General features: G+C 55.4%; 1 protein-coding gene and 1 long non-coding RNA gene across 3 annotated transcripts; one reads left to right on the top strand and one right to left on the bottom strand.

The window, feature by feature from the left end:
• Positions 1–1,628: 1,628 nt before the first annotated feature.
• RELA (RELA proto-oncogene, NF-kB subunit) lies at positions 1,629–10,188 on the bottom strand. The gene is made up of 11 exons (XM_053899454.1): positions 10,071–10,188; positions 9,405–9,431; positions 9,151–9,302; positions 8,853–9,001; positions 8,100–8,191; positions 7,610–7,741; positions 6,669–6,773; positions 6,239–6,451; positions 3,979–4,059; positions 3,815–3,889; positions 1,629–3,052 (listed from the first exon to the last, which is right to left on the bottom strand). Exons 1-11 carry the CDS (start codon positions 10,075–10,077, stop codon positions 2,418–2,420), a joined length of 1,668 nt encoding a protein of 555 aa, XP_053755429.1. The 5' UTR covers positions 10,078–10,188; the 3' UTR covers positions 1,629–2,417.
• A 169-nt stretch (positions 10,189–10,357) lies between these two features.
• Positions 10,358–13,211, top strand: LOC128776136 (uncharacterized). Of its 2 annotated transcripts, none has more exons than XR_008421094.1 (2): positions 10,358–10,865; positions 12,308–13,211. It is a non-coding gene; the product is annotated as an uncharacterized LOC128776136 (long non-coding RNA). The 2 variants fall into 2 exon arrangements; XR_008421093.1 differs by having other exon boundaries at positions 10,436–10,876.
• The last annotated feature ends 741 nt before the right edge of the window (positions 13,212–13,952 follow it).

The following is a 13,952-nucleotide window of genomic DNA, read 5'->3' as shown; positions in this document are numbered from 1 at the left end:
CCCACAAACATTTATTTGTTCTGTTGGGAAGCAGATGGCCACGCCCCACACTTACTCTGCTTTATCTGGGAGCCAGGCCCAGCCAGGCCCTTGCCCTGGAACCAAACCTGAGGGAGTGAGACCAGGGGCAGAGGGACAGAGGTGGGCCTGCAGGCGTGGGGGAGGAGTTTAGGGGTCAAGGAGAGAGGCTGATTATGCTCCGATGGAAAGTCCTTTTCCAGGCCCTGCCCTCCAGGGAAGGCCCCACCTCCCCTCTCTGTAGTCACCGAGCCCCCAAGACTGGAGCTCCCTCGACCCCTGGCAGGTGACTGCAAGACACTGGGAAGCCCAAGGGAGAGGCGTGGCCCGGGTAGGGGGACCAGGGCTCACTCGGTTCGTTCCCCTCGGGCCTCAGGCTGGGGCCACCGTACGCAGCTACGCCGTCCGCTTCCTCCGGTCAGGAGCCTTCTCACCTCCCTCCTCGGGCTCGCCCGGGCCCCGCCTCTGGGGCCGGGGTTCCACCGAGCCCGGCCTCTCTGGGCGATGGGGTCGCGGGTTCGCAGGGGTCCTGACCTGGCGACCACACTCGGGTTCCGCCCCTTACGCGGACGCGCAGCTTGGCCTGGCCCCTGAGTGGCCCACCCCGCTTCGGGCCCCACCCCTGGCTCCGCCCGCTGGGCTAGAGGCTGGAACGCAAGCTTGGCTCTCCAGACGCTTTCCGACAGCCCGGCACTTCGCCGCTCTCTGGCGTCTTCCTCGCCGGCAGGCAGTCCGCCACCGGAGTCTGCAGCCAGGGCCTACTGTCGTTCCCAGGGTACACGCTAGTTTTTGCAGCAAGCGCCACCGGTAACCCGCATACCTCTACCTTCACCCTCCCGCAGCCGTGCGAGCACGGAACTTAGATGCCATCCGACTCAGGACTGCGATTTCCCCGAAGCGCATTACAGGGCCGCCCTTCGCGGAATGCCGCCTGTGCGCGTGCGCACTTGAGAAGGCGGGGTCTTGCGGGCAGAGCCTTCGCGAACACTGCCTTACTGCGCCTGCGTCGGGTCAAGCCGGAAGTACGTCCAGCTCCAGGCCTCTGGGCTGTGGCCCGGCTTTTGTTTAGGCTCTCGGGGCTGCGGGTTTAAGATTTCTTTGGTCCTCGCAGAACAGGATGTCAAAGCATAGACCTTTACCTGGCACTTCCCTTCCCCAACAGATGCGAACTCTCCCTCAACCACCCAAGAGATGAAATCCAAACCTCTCGGTCCAGCGTCCTTCATGTTTTTTATAGCCTGGCCCCATCCAACTTTTCCAACATCGTCTCTTTTACCCGGCTCACCTTCCAACGCTGGCTAGACCCTTTGCAAGACTGACCGTCCTCTGATCAAAGACCTGAAGCTGATTGCCCCTATGGCCTCTGTGAAGCTCTTCCTGAAACTACTCCATCCCCACAGCCACTGGGCCCTGCTGAGCTCTCACTGTGCTGGGACACCGCCCCTATTAGCTGCTTGCTTTCCTTCACGGGCATTTCATTCCAAGGACATCCTCGGACTGCAGGCTTCTAGATAACAGTGTAACTATTCATCCAACTCTGTATTGCTAATGTCCAGCCTGACATGACCAGCAAAGAGCGTGCTGTTTGCTGAAAGAAGGGGAATCTCTGGCCAGCTTGGCAACAAATTTATTAGTTCAGAATAGAAAGAGCAAGAGTCCAACTGCTTTGATTTCTTCAGTAAAAACTGAGCCTCTTGATTGGAGAGCTGCCAGCCTGCCCTCCCCCCTACTCTCCAAACAACTAGCCCTACTTATTAAGGCACTTGAGGAAAGGGGGAACAGAGAGGTCTCAGACCGAACCTCCCGGGATCCCGGACAGGGCCAGTGTTGTCCCACCGGTTCCCTTACAGCCACAGCTGAGCAAGGAGAGCTGGCAGAGACCTCTGCAGGGCCAGAAGGCCAGGCCCTCAAATGCTGGTGTTAGTTCAAGGACAACGTGCCAGCACCACAGAGGGGCTGGTAACAGGCATTATTTTGGCACAAGATGTGAATGAATCCATCATGTGAAGACACTTGGTGATAAGGCTTTGTGGCCTCAAAGGCCATAGCTCCAGCCTGTCCCTCTCTCTAGGAGAGTATTAGAAGCTGGAAGGTAGGGATGGGGGCCCCCAGAATTCCCTGTAAGGAGAAGGGAGCGGAACATCAGGATAGGGGAAGAGTTTGAGTCCTCCCTGCTCCCCGCTTTCCAGAGAAGTTAATGCTTCTGCTTAAGCACCTCCAAAAAGAGAGAGAGATAGACACTGCCAGTAAAAGAGTAAAATGCACCCCCCGGAAGACATCACCCAAAGAAGTTGGGGGCAGTTGGAGCACACCCCCCTCCCCGAATCCATAAGTGCTTGCTTTGGGAGGGCTTCAATCCCCTGCAACCCAGTACCCCAGGCAGGGTAAGTGTCACCCCCTTAGGAGCTGATCTGACTCAGAAGGGCTGAGAAGTCCATGTCGGCAATGGAAGAGAAGTCTTCATCCCCTGAGAGGAGGCCGTTGGGAAGCCCCGAGGCCCCCAGGGGAGCGGGAGCTGGGTCAGGGGGCCTCTGGGATCCCGTCACCAGGCGAGTTATTGCCTCAGGGTATTCCATCAGCATGGGCTCAGCTGGGTGGGGGGCCACAGATACACCCTGGTTCAGCAGCTGCTGAAACTCAGAGTTGTCGACGGATGCCAGGTCTGTGAACACTGCCGGGTCGGCGCTGTTGCCAAGCAGGGCCCCCAGGTCTTCATCAGCGTCAAACTGCAGCTGCAGCAGGGCCTCCGTCAGCGTCCCTTCCCCAGCCTGGGTGGTCTTGGGAGCAGGCGGGACCACAGCCTGGGCAAGGCCTGGGGCTAAGATTGGGGCAGGGGCCGGGGCCGGGGCCGGGGCGGGGGCGGGGACCGGGGCAGGGGCCGGGACAGAGGCAGGGGCCGGGGCCAGGATTGGGGCAGGGGCTGGTGCCAAGGCAGGGGTCTGGCTTGGGATCTGCCCGGAAGAGAAGACCATGGGGGAGAACTCCTCGAAGTTGATGGTGCTGAGGGATGGCGTAAAGGGATAGGGCTGGGGAGCTGGGAGAGAGAGACAGAGTCGGGTCAGACAAGGCTGCAGAGACCCACCCTGTCACCTGTGCCCCAGCCCCTGTCAGTAGTGCTTAGGATCAGTCCCTAGGAGGAGGTCCCTCCCTAGGAGGTCATGGCTAGCACCCTCACTCCTTCTTCCTCAGTCTGACCTGTTCGGTTCCATCCCCACGTCCTCCTGTGGAGCCCTCCAGCCCGCAAAGCTCTCCCAGCCTTTTAGAGGAAGGGATGCTGTCAGAGATCAGCTGGTAAAACCCAAGCCGCAGACCATGAGCCCAGTGAGCGCCCGGCGAGTCAAAGCCTGAAGCAGGGCACTTGGTCGCTCTTTTGTGAGCTACATACCAGCACGCCCATTCTGCTGGAGGAGCTTTTGCTTCCCTAATTCAACTGAGAGCTGAGGGCGAAGACTGCATCTTTGAATGGTCTCCTGCGGCATCCAGTATGGGGTTTAGCTGACATAGTGGTTCTCAGACCACAACGTGCATTAATTCATGAGCTGGTTCCTGGGCCACGCTTCCAGAGCCTCTGGATTGCACAGGTCAGTGATGGGGCCGGGGAATGGGCATCTGCACAACCCCCCCCCCCCCCCCCCCCGCAAATGACTCTGATGTGGGTACTAGACCTTAAGCCCTGTGAGCCCCACAGACAGTAAGCTTCAGACACCCGCTGGTAAAGCTGACCCCCTCCGGCCCAGAGCCACAGGCTGAATAGAGTTGAGCCCACAGTTCCGGTGGGGCAACAGGAAATCCTTACCTGGCTTGGGGACGGCAGCTGAGCTTCGGGAAGGCACAGCGATGCGCCGGGGTGGAGGCCGGGGGTCGGTGGGTCCTGTGGGGCAAGGCTGGGTCAGTTCCTAGCCCCCAGGGTCTCCCCTCCCCTATCCACCACCTTCTAATTCTCTGCACTGCCCCTCTCACCATTGAAAGGACTCTTTTTCATGATGCTCTTGAAGGTCTCGTATGTCCTTTTGCGTTTCTCCTCAATCCGGTGACGATCATCTAGAAAAGTAATGGGGAGAAGTGGGTCTTGCTCTTCTCAGCTGGATCCCCAGAGCCTTCAAAGGACCCGCAGGAGGAAGATGACGAGACCACCTTTCCGTAAGACCCCTTCTCCAAACATTGCCTGCCAGTGAGAAGGGCCTCATGACACTGACACGCAATTCTGAGAGTGCCACAGCTTTCTGAGAAGGCCTTGGTCACTGAATCTGACCACCCCCCTCAAAGGCCACGTGGGTGCCTCCAAGTAGGGGTCGTGCTCTGAGGGGACAGGAGCCCTCGTGAAGCCGTCTCCAGCTTTTTCTCTTACCTGCGTTGCCCACGTCCTCGCTCACCTCCAGCCTTGATCCGGGCCTGGCCATGATCTTTGCACTCTGGGGCAGCATAACAGGCTTGCCAAAGACCAACAAGGACTTGTATTCTTACCTCTGATGGTTTGCTAGTTCAGTCTGGAGCCTCCAGGACTGCCTTTCTAAGTATCGGAGCATATGGATGACTCCAAAGTACTCAACACCATCAGTCCAAAGCCAGCCTCATCATCTCACCTCAAAAACCGGGTTCTTCCTTCTCCAGTGGCCCCTCACCACCTGTCTGCCCTGTCACCCCAACCAGAAACCTTGGAATCATCCTCAGCATCTTCCTTTCTCTCACTCTCCACCGTCCACTAACACGACACGCGTTTACCAACACCCACCACGCGCAGGCTCCATCCTAGCCACCGGGGGTATGGCTGTAAGCAGACAAAGGCTCCTGCTCCCCCCGAAGTGGACATCCTCATGACAGGGGGACAGGGACACAACCACATACAAGTGACAGGAGCTCTGAGGAAGAGACACAGGCTGATGTAACAGAACCGGAAGTGAGGCTGGGGAGTCGAGCTTAGAGGCGGCCGTGGAAACACCAGTGTGGGCCCATCATGTGGAGATCAAGCATTCCAAGCAGAGGCAACAGCTGGAGCACAGGTCCCGAGGAGGGACTGAGCTTAGTGTGTGTCGGACAGGAGGGCCTGGGGGCGGAGGGCACCCAAGGGAGACAGCGCTGGAGGAGACTGTCTTCCTCTGCCACTGGCTCTGCAAGGTTCACTCCACGTCTTCTCCTGGACCGGACTACGGCATCTTCCACAAGAGCCTCCCTGCCTGGAGTCTCTCCCTCTCGGATCCTCTATACATTCCTGCCAGAGTGAGCTTCCAGATCCACGCGTGTCCCTTCCTTCTTAAACCTTTGGTGGCTCCCCACTGTCTTTAGGATGAGATCTTGGATGAATGCCTTGAGTCTGACACTCGAGGCCCTCCTGCCAGCACCTGTTCAGTGCCCGCCGACAGCTCCCACAAGGCTGCCCCCAAATGCGATGGGCACCCTCCAACGCCCTTGCGCCTCCAGGTGTCTGTCCGCCTACCCGGAGACTGTGCTTCCGGGGCCTTCTCCGCCTTAAAACACTCCTGCCCCATGCAGCCATCTCCAGCTCTTTGCACGCAGCTCCCTCTGTTTCACAGGTCTTTCTGTCACTTAAGAATCTGTCCTGCTTGTTTGTCTTTCTCATGAGACTGAGCTTCTGGAGAGCAGGGAACACATCTCATTCGTCTTTGTGTTCACAATACCTGGCACGGGCCCTGACACCACGTGGTTGTCAGTAACTATTTGTGGAATGAATCGATGGCTATTTCGGGGGTTGCTTTCCAAACCCTATTAGACTGCTCCTGGGACAGAAAACACTCTCAGGCTCGACGACGGGCTTTGGATCGAAGATCATTCTGGCTGTTCCTAATGTGGTCAGATGCCCGAAAGCCTTGACCAAATCATGGCTACGTGGGAGGGACGAGACACATCGCCTGGCAATAGGACCCTAGAGCCAGATGGCCTGAGTTTAAATACTAACTCTTTCACTCACTATCTACGTGACCTCAGGCAACTCAGATGCCATCTTCTACCTCAAAAAGCTCACGAGGGAACAAAATCAGGTAATTCACTGATCCGCTTGGAATAGGAGCAAACATATAAGGACTCAGTCAATCTCAGGGATCCTTACTACTGACTGAGGCAAGAAAGAGAATCTGATTCCTGTATAAATCCCTGCCCCGACTCTAGTTCTTGACCCACTACTACAGCCCCAGACGTCTAGCCCTAGCCTCACGTCTGCTGGCTGGAGACGACAGTCCTGCTGCTTCCCTCCCCAGCTGTGTACCTGTGTCTGGCAAGTACTGAAATTCCATGGGCTCGCTGAGCTCCCGATCTGAAGGCCGCCGCAGCTGCATGGAGACACGCACGGGGGCCTGCAGGCTGGGGTCGGCATAGGGAGGTGTCCGGAACACAATGGCCACTTGTCGGTGTACGTCAGCTTGAGAAAAGGAGCCTCGGGCCTCCCAGCCTGGTCCCGTGAAATACACTTCAATGTCCTCTGCGGGAGACGGGGAGCAATGTGGGTCACCGTGCTCGACTCATACGGCTCGCCGCCCGCCCCCCCACAATCGCTGAGACTTGTTTCCCAAGATACATCGCTCTGCTGCCCCCGAGGCATTAGGGGGAGTGTTTAAAGCCAGTCTCCTGACACCATCTCCGCTCAGCATCGCCCCTCACCTCCTGTTCCAGAGTCCAGCCCTCTTCCTGGTGTGTACCTTTCTGCACCTTGTCACACAGCAGGAAGATCTCATCCCCCCCGAGGCAGCTCCCAGAGTTTCGGTTCACTCGGCAGATCTTGAGCTCGGCGGTGTTGGGGGCACCTGAGGGCGTGGGAATAAGGAGGGAAGCCCTGAACCGTCGCAGGTCTCCGGGGCTGGCCTGCAGGGGATGCAACATCCCTGTCCATCCCAGAGTCAAGGCCGTTCAGAGCTTGAGGACCACACCTCCGCAGCCAAGGCTGCCCCGTTCCCAGGACCCCTCAGCCCAACGTATTCAGCAACTGTTTATCTACTGTGTGCCCAGCACTGTTCCACGCACGGAAAACACGACAAAACTTAATCATCTCTGCCCTCGTGGAGCTTATAGTCTGGGGGAACCAATCTGGTCACATACCCTCTTTTTCCATCAGACCCAAGCACCCTTCAAGACCCAGTTTGCTTGGTAACAGACCCTTCCCTCCTGACCTCCACTTCATCCTGGTTTTCTGTCCTTGGGGCTCCAGAGCCCTTTTAGTCCCATTCATCCTGCTGATTACTTGATTAAAGGCTGCAACTGATCAACATTGGCCCAAATCATCTGTGAACTTCCTAAGAGATTTCATCATTGAATTACTACTCTGGTAACATCTTCTTGTTCCTGGGAGTTCATTTCCCGGAGTCGTTAGTACCGTTCCGGGCACACTATCCTCCCATCATGTAGTGGAAATGCCTGTCTCGCATCGACTCCCTGCCAGCCTAGAAGCGACACCTCACAGGCAGCTCCGGGTCTTCTTTGCCCTGTCCCCCCAGCCAGCACAGAGCTGGACACAGAAGAGGTGACAAATCCACAAGATGCCTGAACCAAGCGAGAGCTCCTCTCGCAGGCCGTACCCAGCCAACCCCCTTCCTCCTCACAGGCCCATCCCCCTCTCCCTTCCACGGCTACCCCGGCCACTCACGGTTGTCAAAGATGGGATGCGAGAGGACAGGTGGCAAGCGGAGGGGCCTGCCTGCCGGGTCCCGCACTGTCACCTGGAAGCAGAGCCGCACCGCATTCAGGTCGTAGTCCCCACGCTGTTCTTCTATGGGAACTGCCACAAAAGCACATGGTCAGGAGATTGGGAGGCATGGCAGGGAATGAGGGGGGGCAGGGAGCTCTGGGCCAGGAGGGTTAGTTGAGGGTGTGTCAAACAGTAGGAGTGCTAAAGCAGGAGAGAGACAAGGTTCTAGACCCATCACTGACCTGTATGACCCTCATGGGACCCTGGATGTCATGTCCCCTCACTGGCTCCCAGTTTCCCCAATGGTAAAATGGGAGTGTGTACTGAATGGGCAGCAAGATTCCGTCTGCGCTATGACTGTTGGCCAATGAGGTGCAGGGAAGGTGGCTTCAGAGGGGCGACAGAGGGTGGGGGTGCTTCAAGCAGGCCCAGGCTTTCGCCCCCTCACCTTGGAAGGGATTGTTGTTGGTCTGGATACGTTGACTGATGGCCTGCTCCAGGTCCCGCTTCTTTACACACTGGATCCCCAGGTTCTGGAAGCTGAGTCCCCCACCAGGCATCAGTCCCACGGTCTCTGCCCAGGCTGCCCCCCTCCCCCCACGCACGAGATCACCTCTGTGCTTTACCCCCTCGGATGGCTTCCTCCTGTGCTGCAAAGAAACCCCACTCCTTACTTTGGCTGAAAAGCACCTGTGCCCTGCGACCCGGCCCTAGCCACGGTCCCTGCTGGCTCCCTGCCCTCAGCCATAGCGGCTTCTTGTCTGTTCTCCAAACACGCCAAACTCAGCCCCACTTTGAGGCCTTCGCATGTGTTCACTCTGCTTGGAATGTTCCTTCCATGCTTCTTTGCTCTTTCTCACTACTCAAGCCTTAAGTGAGAGGCGTTTCCTGACCTCCTGGCTCTCCTCCCTCCCTCCCCTCCACCAGGAGATTATTCTCCCAACCTAACACCGTTTTATTTTCATCTGTGAAGTTATCTCAGGTGTTGAGGTGACTGGGGATCCAGCCCTAGCCCACAGAGCCCTTATCTACTTGACAGTGGAGACGCGCCAACAGGTAACTCCAAGACCAAGGGAATCTGCTTGCAGAGCTGGGAGTGAGGCATTTGGCCCCTTGTCCAGATGGAGTAAGACAGTAACAGCTACACAACTGCCTTGCCTCTTGTCCCCCCACCCCCATGCCCTGCTGGTCAGGAGCTCACCTGTGGATGCAGCGGTCTGGGCAGAGCTCAGCCTCATAGAAGCCATCCCGGCAGTCTTTTCCCACCAGCTCATGGGGGTGAGGCCGATGAGGGGGGTCCTTGGTGACCAATGAGATGCGAACTGTCCCTGGCCCGGTGTAGCCATTGATCTGTTCAAAGTACAGAGAACATCTAGAAACTCAGGAATTCCAGACCCAACTCCCAGACACTGCACCGGGGCCCGGAAGCAAGCCTACCACAGTTCCTTCCCGCAGACCCTCTCTGTGCCCCCCACCCCACCGCTAACAGCCATGCTGACCTTGATGGTGGGGTGGGTCTTGGTGGTATCCGTGCTCCTCTCGCCGGGGATACTGCCCGCGGAGCGACCCTCGCACTTGTAGCGGAAGCGCATGCCCCGCTGCTTGGGCTGCTCGATGATCTCCACATAAGGGCCAGAGGCCTGGGCCGGCTCTGCGGCGGGGACACGGACCAGCCCCGGTCAGGCGGCTGCCCTCCTTGCCCCTAACCCTGGGGAGCTCCTCCCCAGTCACTGGGAAAGGCTGGTCCACTTACCAGTCGGGAAGATGAGGGGAAACAGGTCTGAAAGGGGAGGGAGACGAGGGTCAGCACAAGCCCACTTCCCATCCTTACCAGGGAGGGCCTGCTTCCCCACGGAGAGGAGATGGAGCCAGGCTCCCTCCCTCCGAAGGAGACTTTGTCAAGGCCTGTTCCCTGGGACCTGCGGGTGAAACTAAGGAGAAGGGGTAAAGAAGGCAGAAGCACCTGCTTCGCGAGGGAACCCTGGGTATAGCGTCCTCTCTTTAGGGAGGGAAATGGAGTCGGGGCCTTTCCTACTTCCATAGGGAAAACTAAGGGAGGGCACTTCCCACACCTCATCCTGAGAGGAAACCGGGTCAGACACAGTCTCTCCCCTGACAAGGAAACCAAGTCGGAACTGCCCCCACGGCCCCGGGGTGAAACTGAGTCAGAGCTCACAGCCACCCCTCCCCCCTCCCCCCCCCCCCCAGCCAGAGGATACTGAGTCAAGTCTCCGCCACCTAAAGGGGAAACTGAGTCAGACCCCTCCATGCCCGCCCCGCCCCGCGCCACCATCCGGCCGGCCGCTCCCTGCGCAGCGCCCGTCGGCGCAGGAAGGGGCGGAAGGCGGCGCGGGGGGCTCCCGTCGCCGTCCCGGAGACCCCGACGCGGCCACCCCGCGGGGTCAGAGGGTGCCCTCACCGTCCATGGCCAGGGTCCCGGGGGCGGGGCCGGGGTCGCAGCTGGACCCGCAGCGCGCGCTACAGCCAAGCCATTCGCCAGAGGCGGAAATGCGCCGCGCGCGCCCGCCGCCGCGTCACTGCCGGGAATCCGGCCGCGCCTGCGCGCTGCACCGCTCGGCCGCCGTCGCCGCCGCCGCGGCCGCCGCCACCCGCGCGGGGCCAGGCGCGCGCCGCGCTCAAGTCTGAGAGGCCGCGCGCGCCGCCGCCTCCGCCGCCGCCGCTGGAGTCTGGGAACCAGAGCGCGCCGCTCCGGGAACCAAGAGGCTGCTCGTCCCGACGCCACTCTCGAGGCTGGCGGGGCTGCTGGGCTGCCTCCCGGGTCCAGGCCCCGCCTGGAGGGCGGGCCCAGCGATTACTCACAATGTTTTTAGGGGATTTCGGGGCCCCCTCCCGCTGATCGGAGGAGTTGGGTGATGTCACCCGGGCCGGGTCTGGAGCCCAGCCAGGGCTGCTGGGCTGCGGCCGCCCGCCCTGCGCGGGGAAAGGCCCGGGCCTGCTTCGCCCGCAAAGGCCAGGTGGCTGACCTCCGCAAAGTTTCCTAATCGCCAAAGGTGCCTCTTGGTGGTGTCGCGGCAGAAGCACTTTTTAATTAGCCATTCACCCCAATCTAACAAAGCAGGGGCAAAGGGGAACTTCCGGACCTCTCCACCTGGCAGTGCTTGGACCGTGGGCTTCACGGAGCCTGCAGAACGCAAGGGGCGACCAGGACACTGCGCCGCATCTGCTCCCGCCGGCGAGGGCGGACCGAGGGCTAGTAGGTTTAAGGTTCATATGCGTTTATGGTTCATTCACATTGTCAGCCCCAGGTCCCAGGCCCCCAGCGCCCCCCTTCCCCGCCCCCAGGGGCGATGGTAGGGCTGGAGGCGCCCAAGGGTAAATCTTCCGAGGAGCTTCGTCTTTATAGCCTGATGCCTGTGTCTTGGAAGGTCCCAGACCCCTGGGGCCACCTAAACCCGCAAAGTCCTGCACCCCCCTCCCCCGCCCATCTCCCCAGGGCCTACTGCTAGGGTCCAACCATCTGCTAAAGCAATTCCACTAATTAACCCTCCTGTGACCTCTCCGCGGAGGTATAGTCCCCAAGGCCAAGCTCAAGGCCTCTTTGCGGGGTGAGGGAGGAGGCTGGAGTACCCCCCCCCCCCCCCGGGCTTTTTCCCCAAACGAAGATGCTCCAAGGCAGGCGGTAGATTCTTCCCCAGATGGAGAAAGACTGAACTCGTTCTAAATTAGGGAATCATGTGGGAATTGGAAAAGATTGGAAATTCTGACTTGCTTTCCCAGGCTCTGAAAAAACAGGAAGAGAAAAGTGAAAACAGTTAACCACCCCTCCCACTCATTTCAGTTTCTCCTGTTTTGGGCCCCGATTTGAAGAGTCAGCTCACTTTTGAGAAGGAGGCATTCAGGTCGACAGAAGTGATTACTTAAAATCTTTGGTTAATGATACACAATCATTGATCCTTGCATGATCCTCTTTTTAAAATTCACATATATTGGGACACCTGGGTGGCGCAGTTGGTTAAACCTCCCACTTTTGATTTCAGCCCAGGTCATGATCTCAGGGGTTCATGGGGTTGGGCCCTGTGTAGGGCTCTGTGCTGACAGCGAGGAGGCTGCTTGGGATTCTCTTTTCCTCTCTCTCTCTACTCCTCCCTTGCTCAAGCTTGTGCTCTCTCTCAAAATAGATAAATAAACTTAAAAAAAATTGTTTTTAAAGATAGCCAGTCTTAAAAAAAGCTCTTAATGCATGGATTTAAACATATTTGATGCATTTTGATCTATTAATATTTGATCTATTGTTTTCCTTATTGAAGTTTAAATTGTTCCATCTTTGGCCAGTGGAAAATTTTTCAATTTTGTTCTTCACTCCTTTTGACACAGTTCCGCAATTCTAGTGTCTAAGATCTGGAATTGGGAAGGTTTCTGAAGAGTCCTCATTCCTCCTAGTGGGAAATGGTATTTAGAGACCACAGCCTGAGTGCTAGGGGTACTTACTGATCCCTTACTGATCCCTTACTGTACTGGGTTAGTCATTGTAGATCTTTTCAATGAACAGTTAGGCTATATATATAATATAAAATGTATTAGGAGTTCATATTGATATCTCCTTTTTAAATTTAGGACTACAGGGTTTTAACTTACCCTCAATCATCTTACATATTTCTCCAGTGTTAGAAAAAAATCTCATTTCTCTTTTTACAGAAATAGAACAATTCATCCTTAAGTTCATATGCAGTCTCAAGGGACCCTGAATAGCCAAAACAATCTTGAAAAAGAACAAAGTTGGAAGAGTAAGACTTCTTGATTTCAAAACTTACTACAAAAGAATACTAATCAAGCCCATGTGGTACAGACATAGATTGATGAAATAGAATAGATAGAAAACAAACAAATAGAAAAACAAACTCTCACATATGTGGTTGAATGATTTTTGGTAAGAGTGTTAAGACTATTCAATGAGGAAAGGACAGTCTTTTTACCAAATGGTGAGGGGAAAACTGGAATTTCCCCTTCAATAAATGAAGTCGGACCCTTACCTTACTCTATATACAAAAATTAACTTAAAATAGATTGAAGACTTAAAGAGGCAAACCATAAAGCTCTTAGAAGAAAGCATAGTGGAGGCGGGGGGGCTCACCTGGGTGGCTCAGTTGGTTAAACAACCGAGTCTCGATTTTGGCTCAGATCATGATCTCATGGTTTATAGGTTTGAGCCCCGTGTCCGGCTCTGTGCTGACAGCACAGAACTTGTTTGGGATTCTCTCTCTCCCTCTCTCTCTGCTCCTCCCCCCTCCCCAAGTTGTATGATTCTACTTATATATAGAATTGTCAAATTCATAGAGACAGAAAATAGAATAATGGTTACCAGTGGCTGGGGAAAGGAAGGAATGGGGAGTCAGTGTTTAATGGGTACAGAATTTATACTGGGGGTGGTGGAAAGATTCTGGAGATGGATGGTGGTGATGGTTGCAAAACAATAGAAGTATACTTAATGCCATGGAACTGTACACTTAAAATAGTTAAAATGGTAAACTTTATAGGATGTATATTTTATCACAATAAATAAATAAAGGAATAAATAAATAAATACCTCTGTTCTCAATGACATCGACCAATTACTCATTTGATGTATTTCACATTGTACACAAAACATTCTCAGAATAATAACACCAACTGCCACCAATAATGCGTGGAGTTATTGAAAAGATAATATATTTTTGTAGTATTTGTCCTTAGGTTATATATAATTTGGGGTACACATCCATTATCAGGTTAAGGTAGCTCCTTTCTCATTCTAGTTTACTAAGAAAGTGTATGGTAAGTAGGTGTTGATTTTTTTTCTTTTTAAAAGTTTTTGTTTATTTATTTTGAAAGAGAGAGAGCAGGAGAGGTGCAGAGAGAGAGAGAATTCAGAGCAGGCTCCGCGCTGTCAGCACAGAGCCCGATGCCGGGCTTGAACCCAGAGCCACGAGATCATGACCTGAGCCGAAATCAAGAGTCAGATGCTTAACTGACTGAGCCACCCAGGCACCCTGATTTTTTTTCAAATGTTTTTCCACATCTATAGCGAAGAGCAGATGATTTTTCTCCTTTATCTGTTAATGTAGAGTATGATGTGGACTTCCTGATAGGAAACAGTCCTGTGTTCTTGGGATAAAACTAGCTTGGTCATCAGTGTGTTACATTGCTGACTTGATTCACTGATAAATGAGGAGGGGGTTTTGCAACTATATTTGTAAATGAAGTTGCTGTCATTTTCCTTCCCCCCGCCCCCGGCTTGGTGTAATTTTGGTATCAAAATTGTACCAGCCTCAGAAAGATTGGAGGAAAAATCTCCCCTGTTCTA

Source organism: Panthera pardus, unplaced genomic scaffold (genome assembly GCF_024362965.1).
Source record: "Panthera pardus isolate Hobbes unplaced genomic scaffold, ASM2436296v1 HiC_scaffold_12, whole genome shotgun sequence".
In the NCBI taxonomy this organism is placed as follows: domain Eukaryota; kingdom Metazoa; phylum Chordata; class Mammalia; order Carnivora; family Felidae; genus Panthera; species Panthera pardus.
Note: the sequence above shows the minus strand (reverse complement) of the source record. Positions and strands in the feature narration are given on the sequence as shown.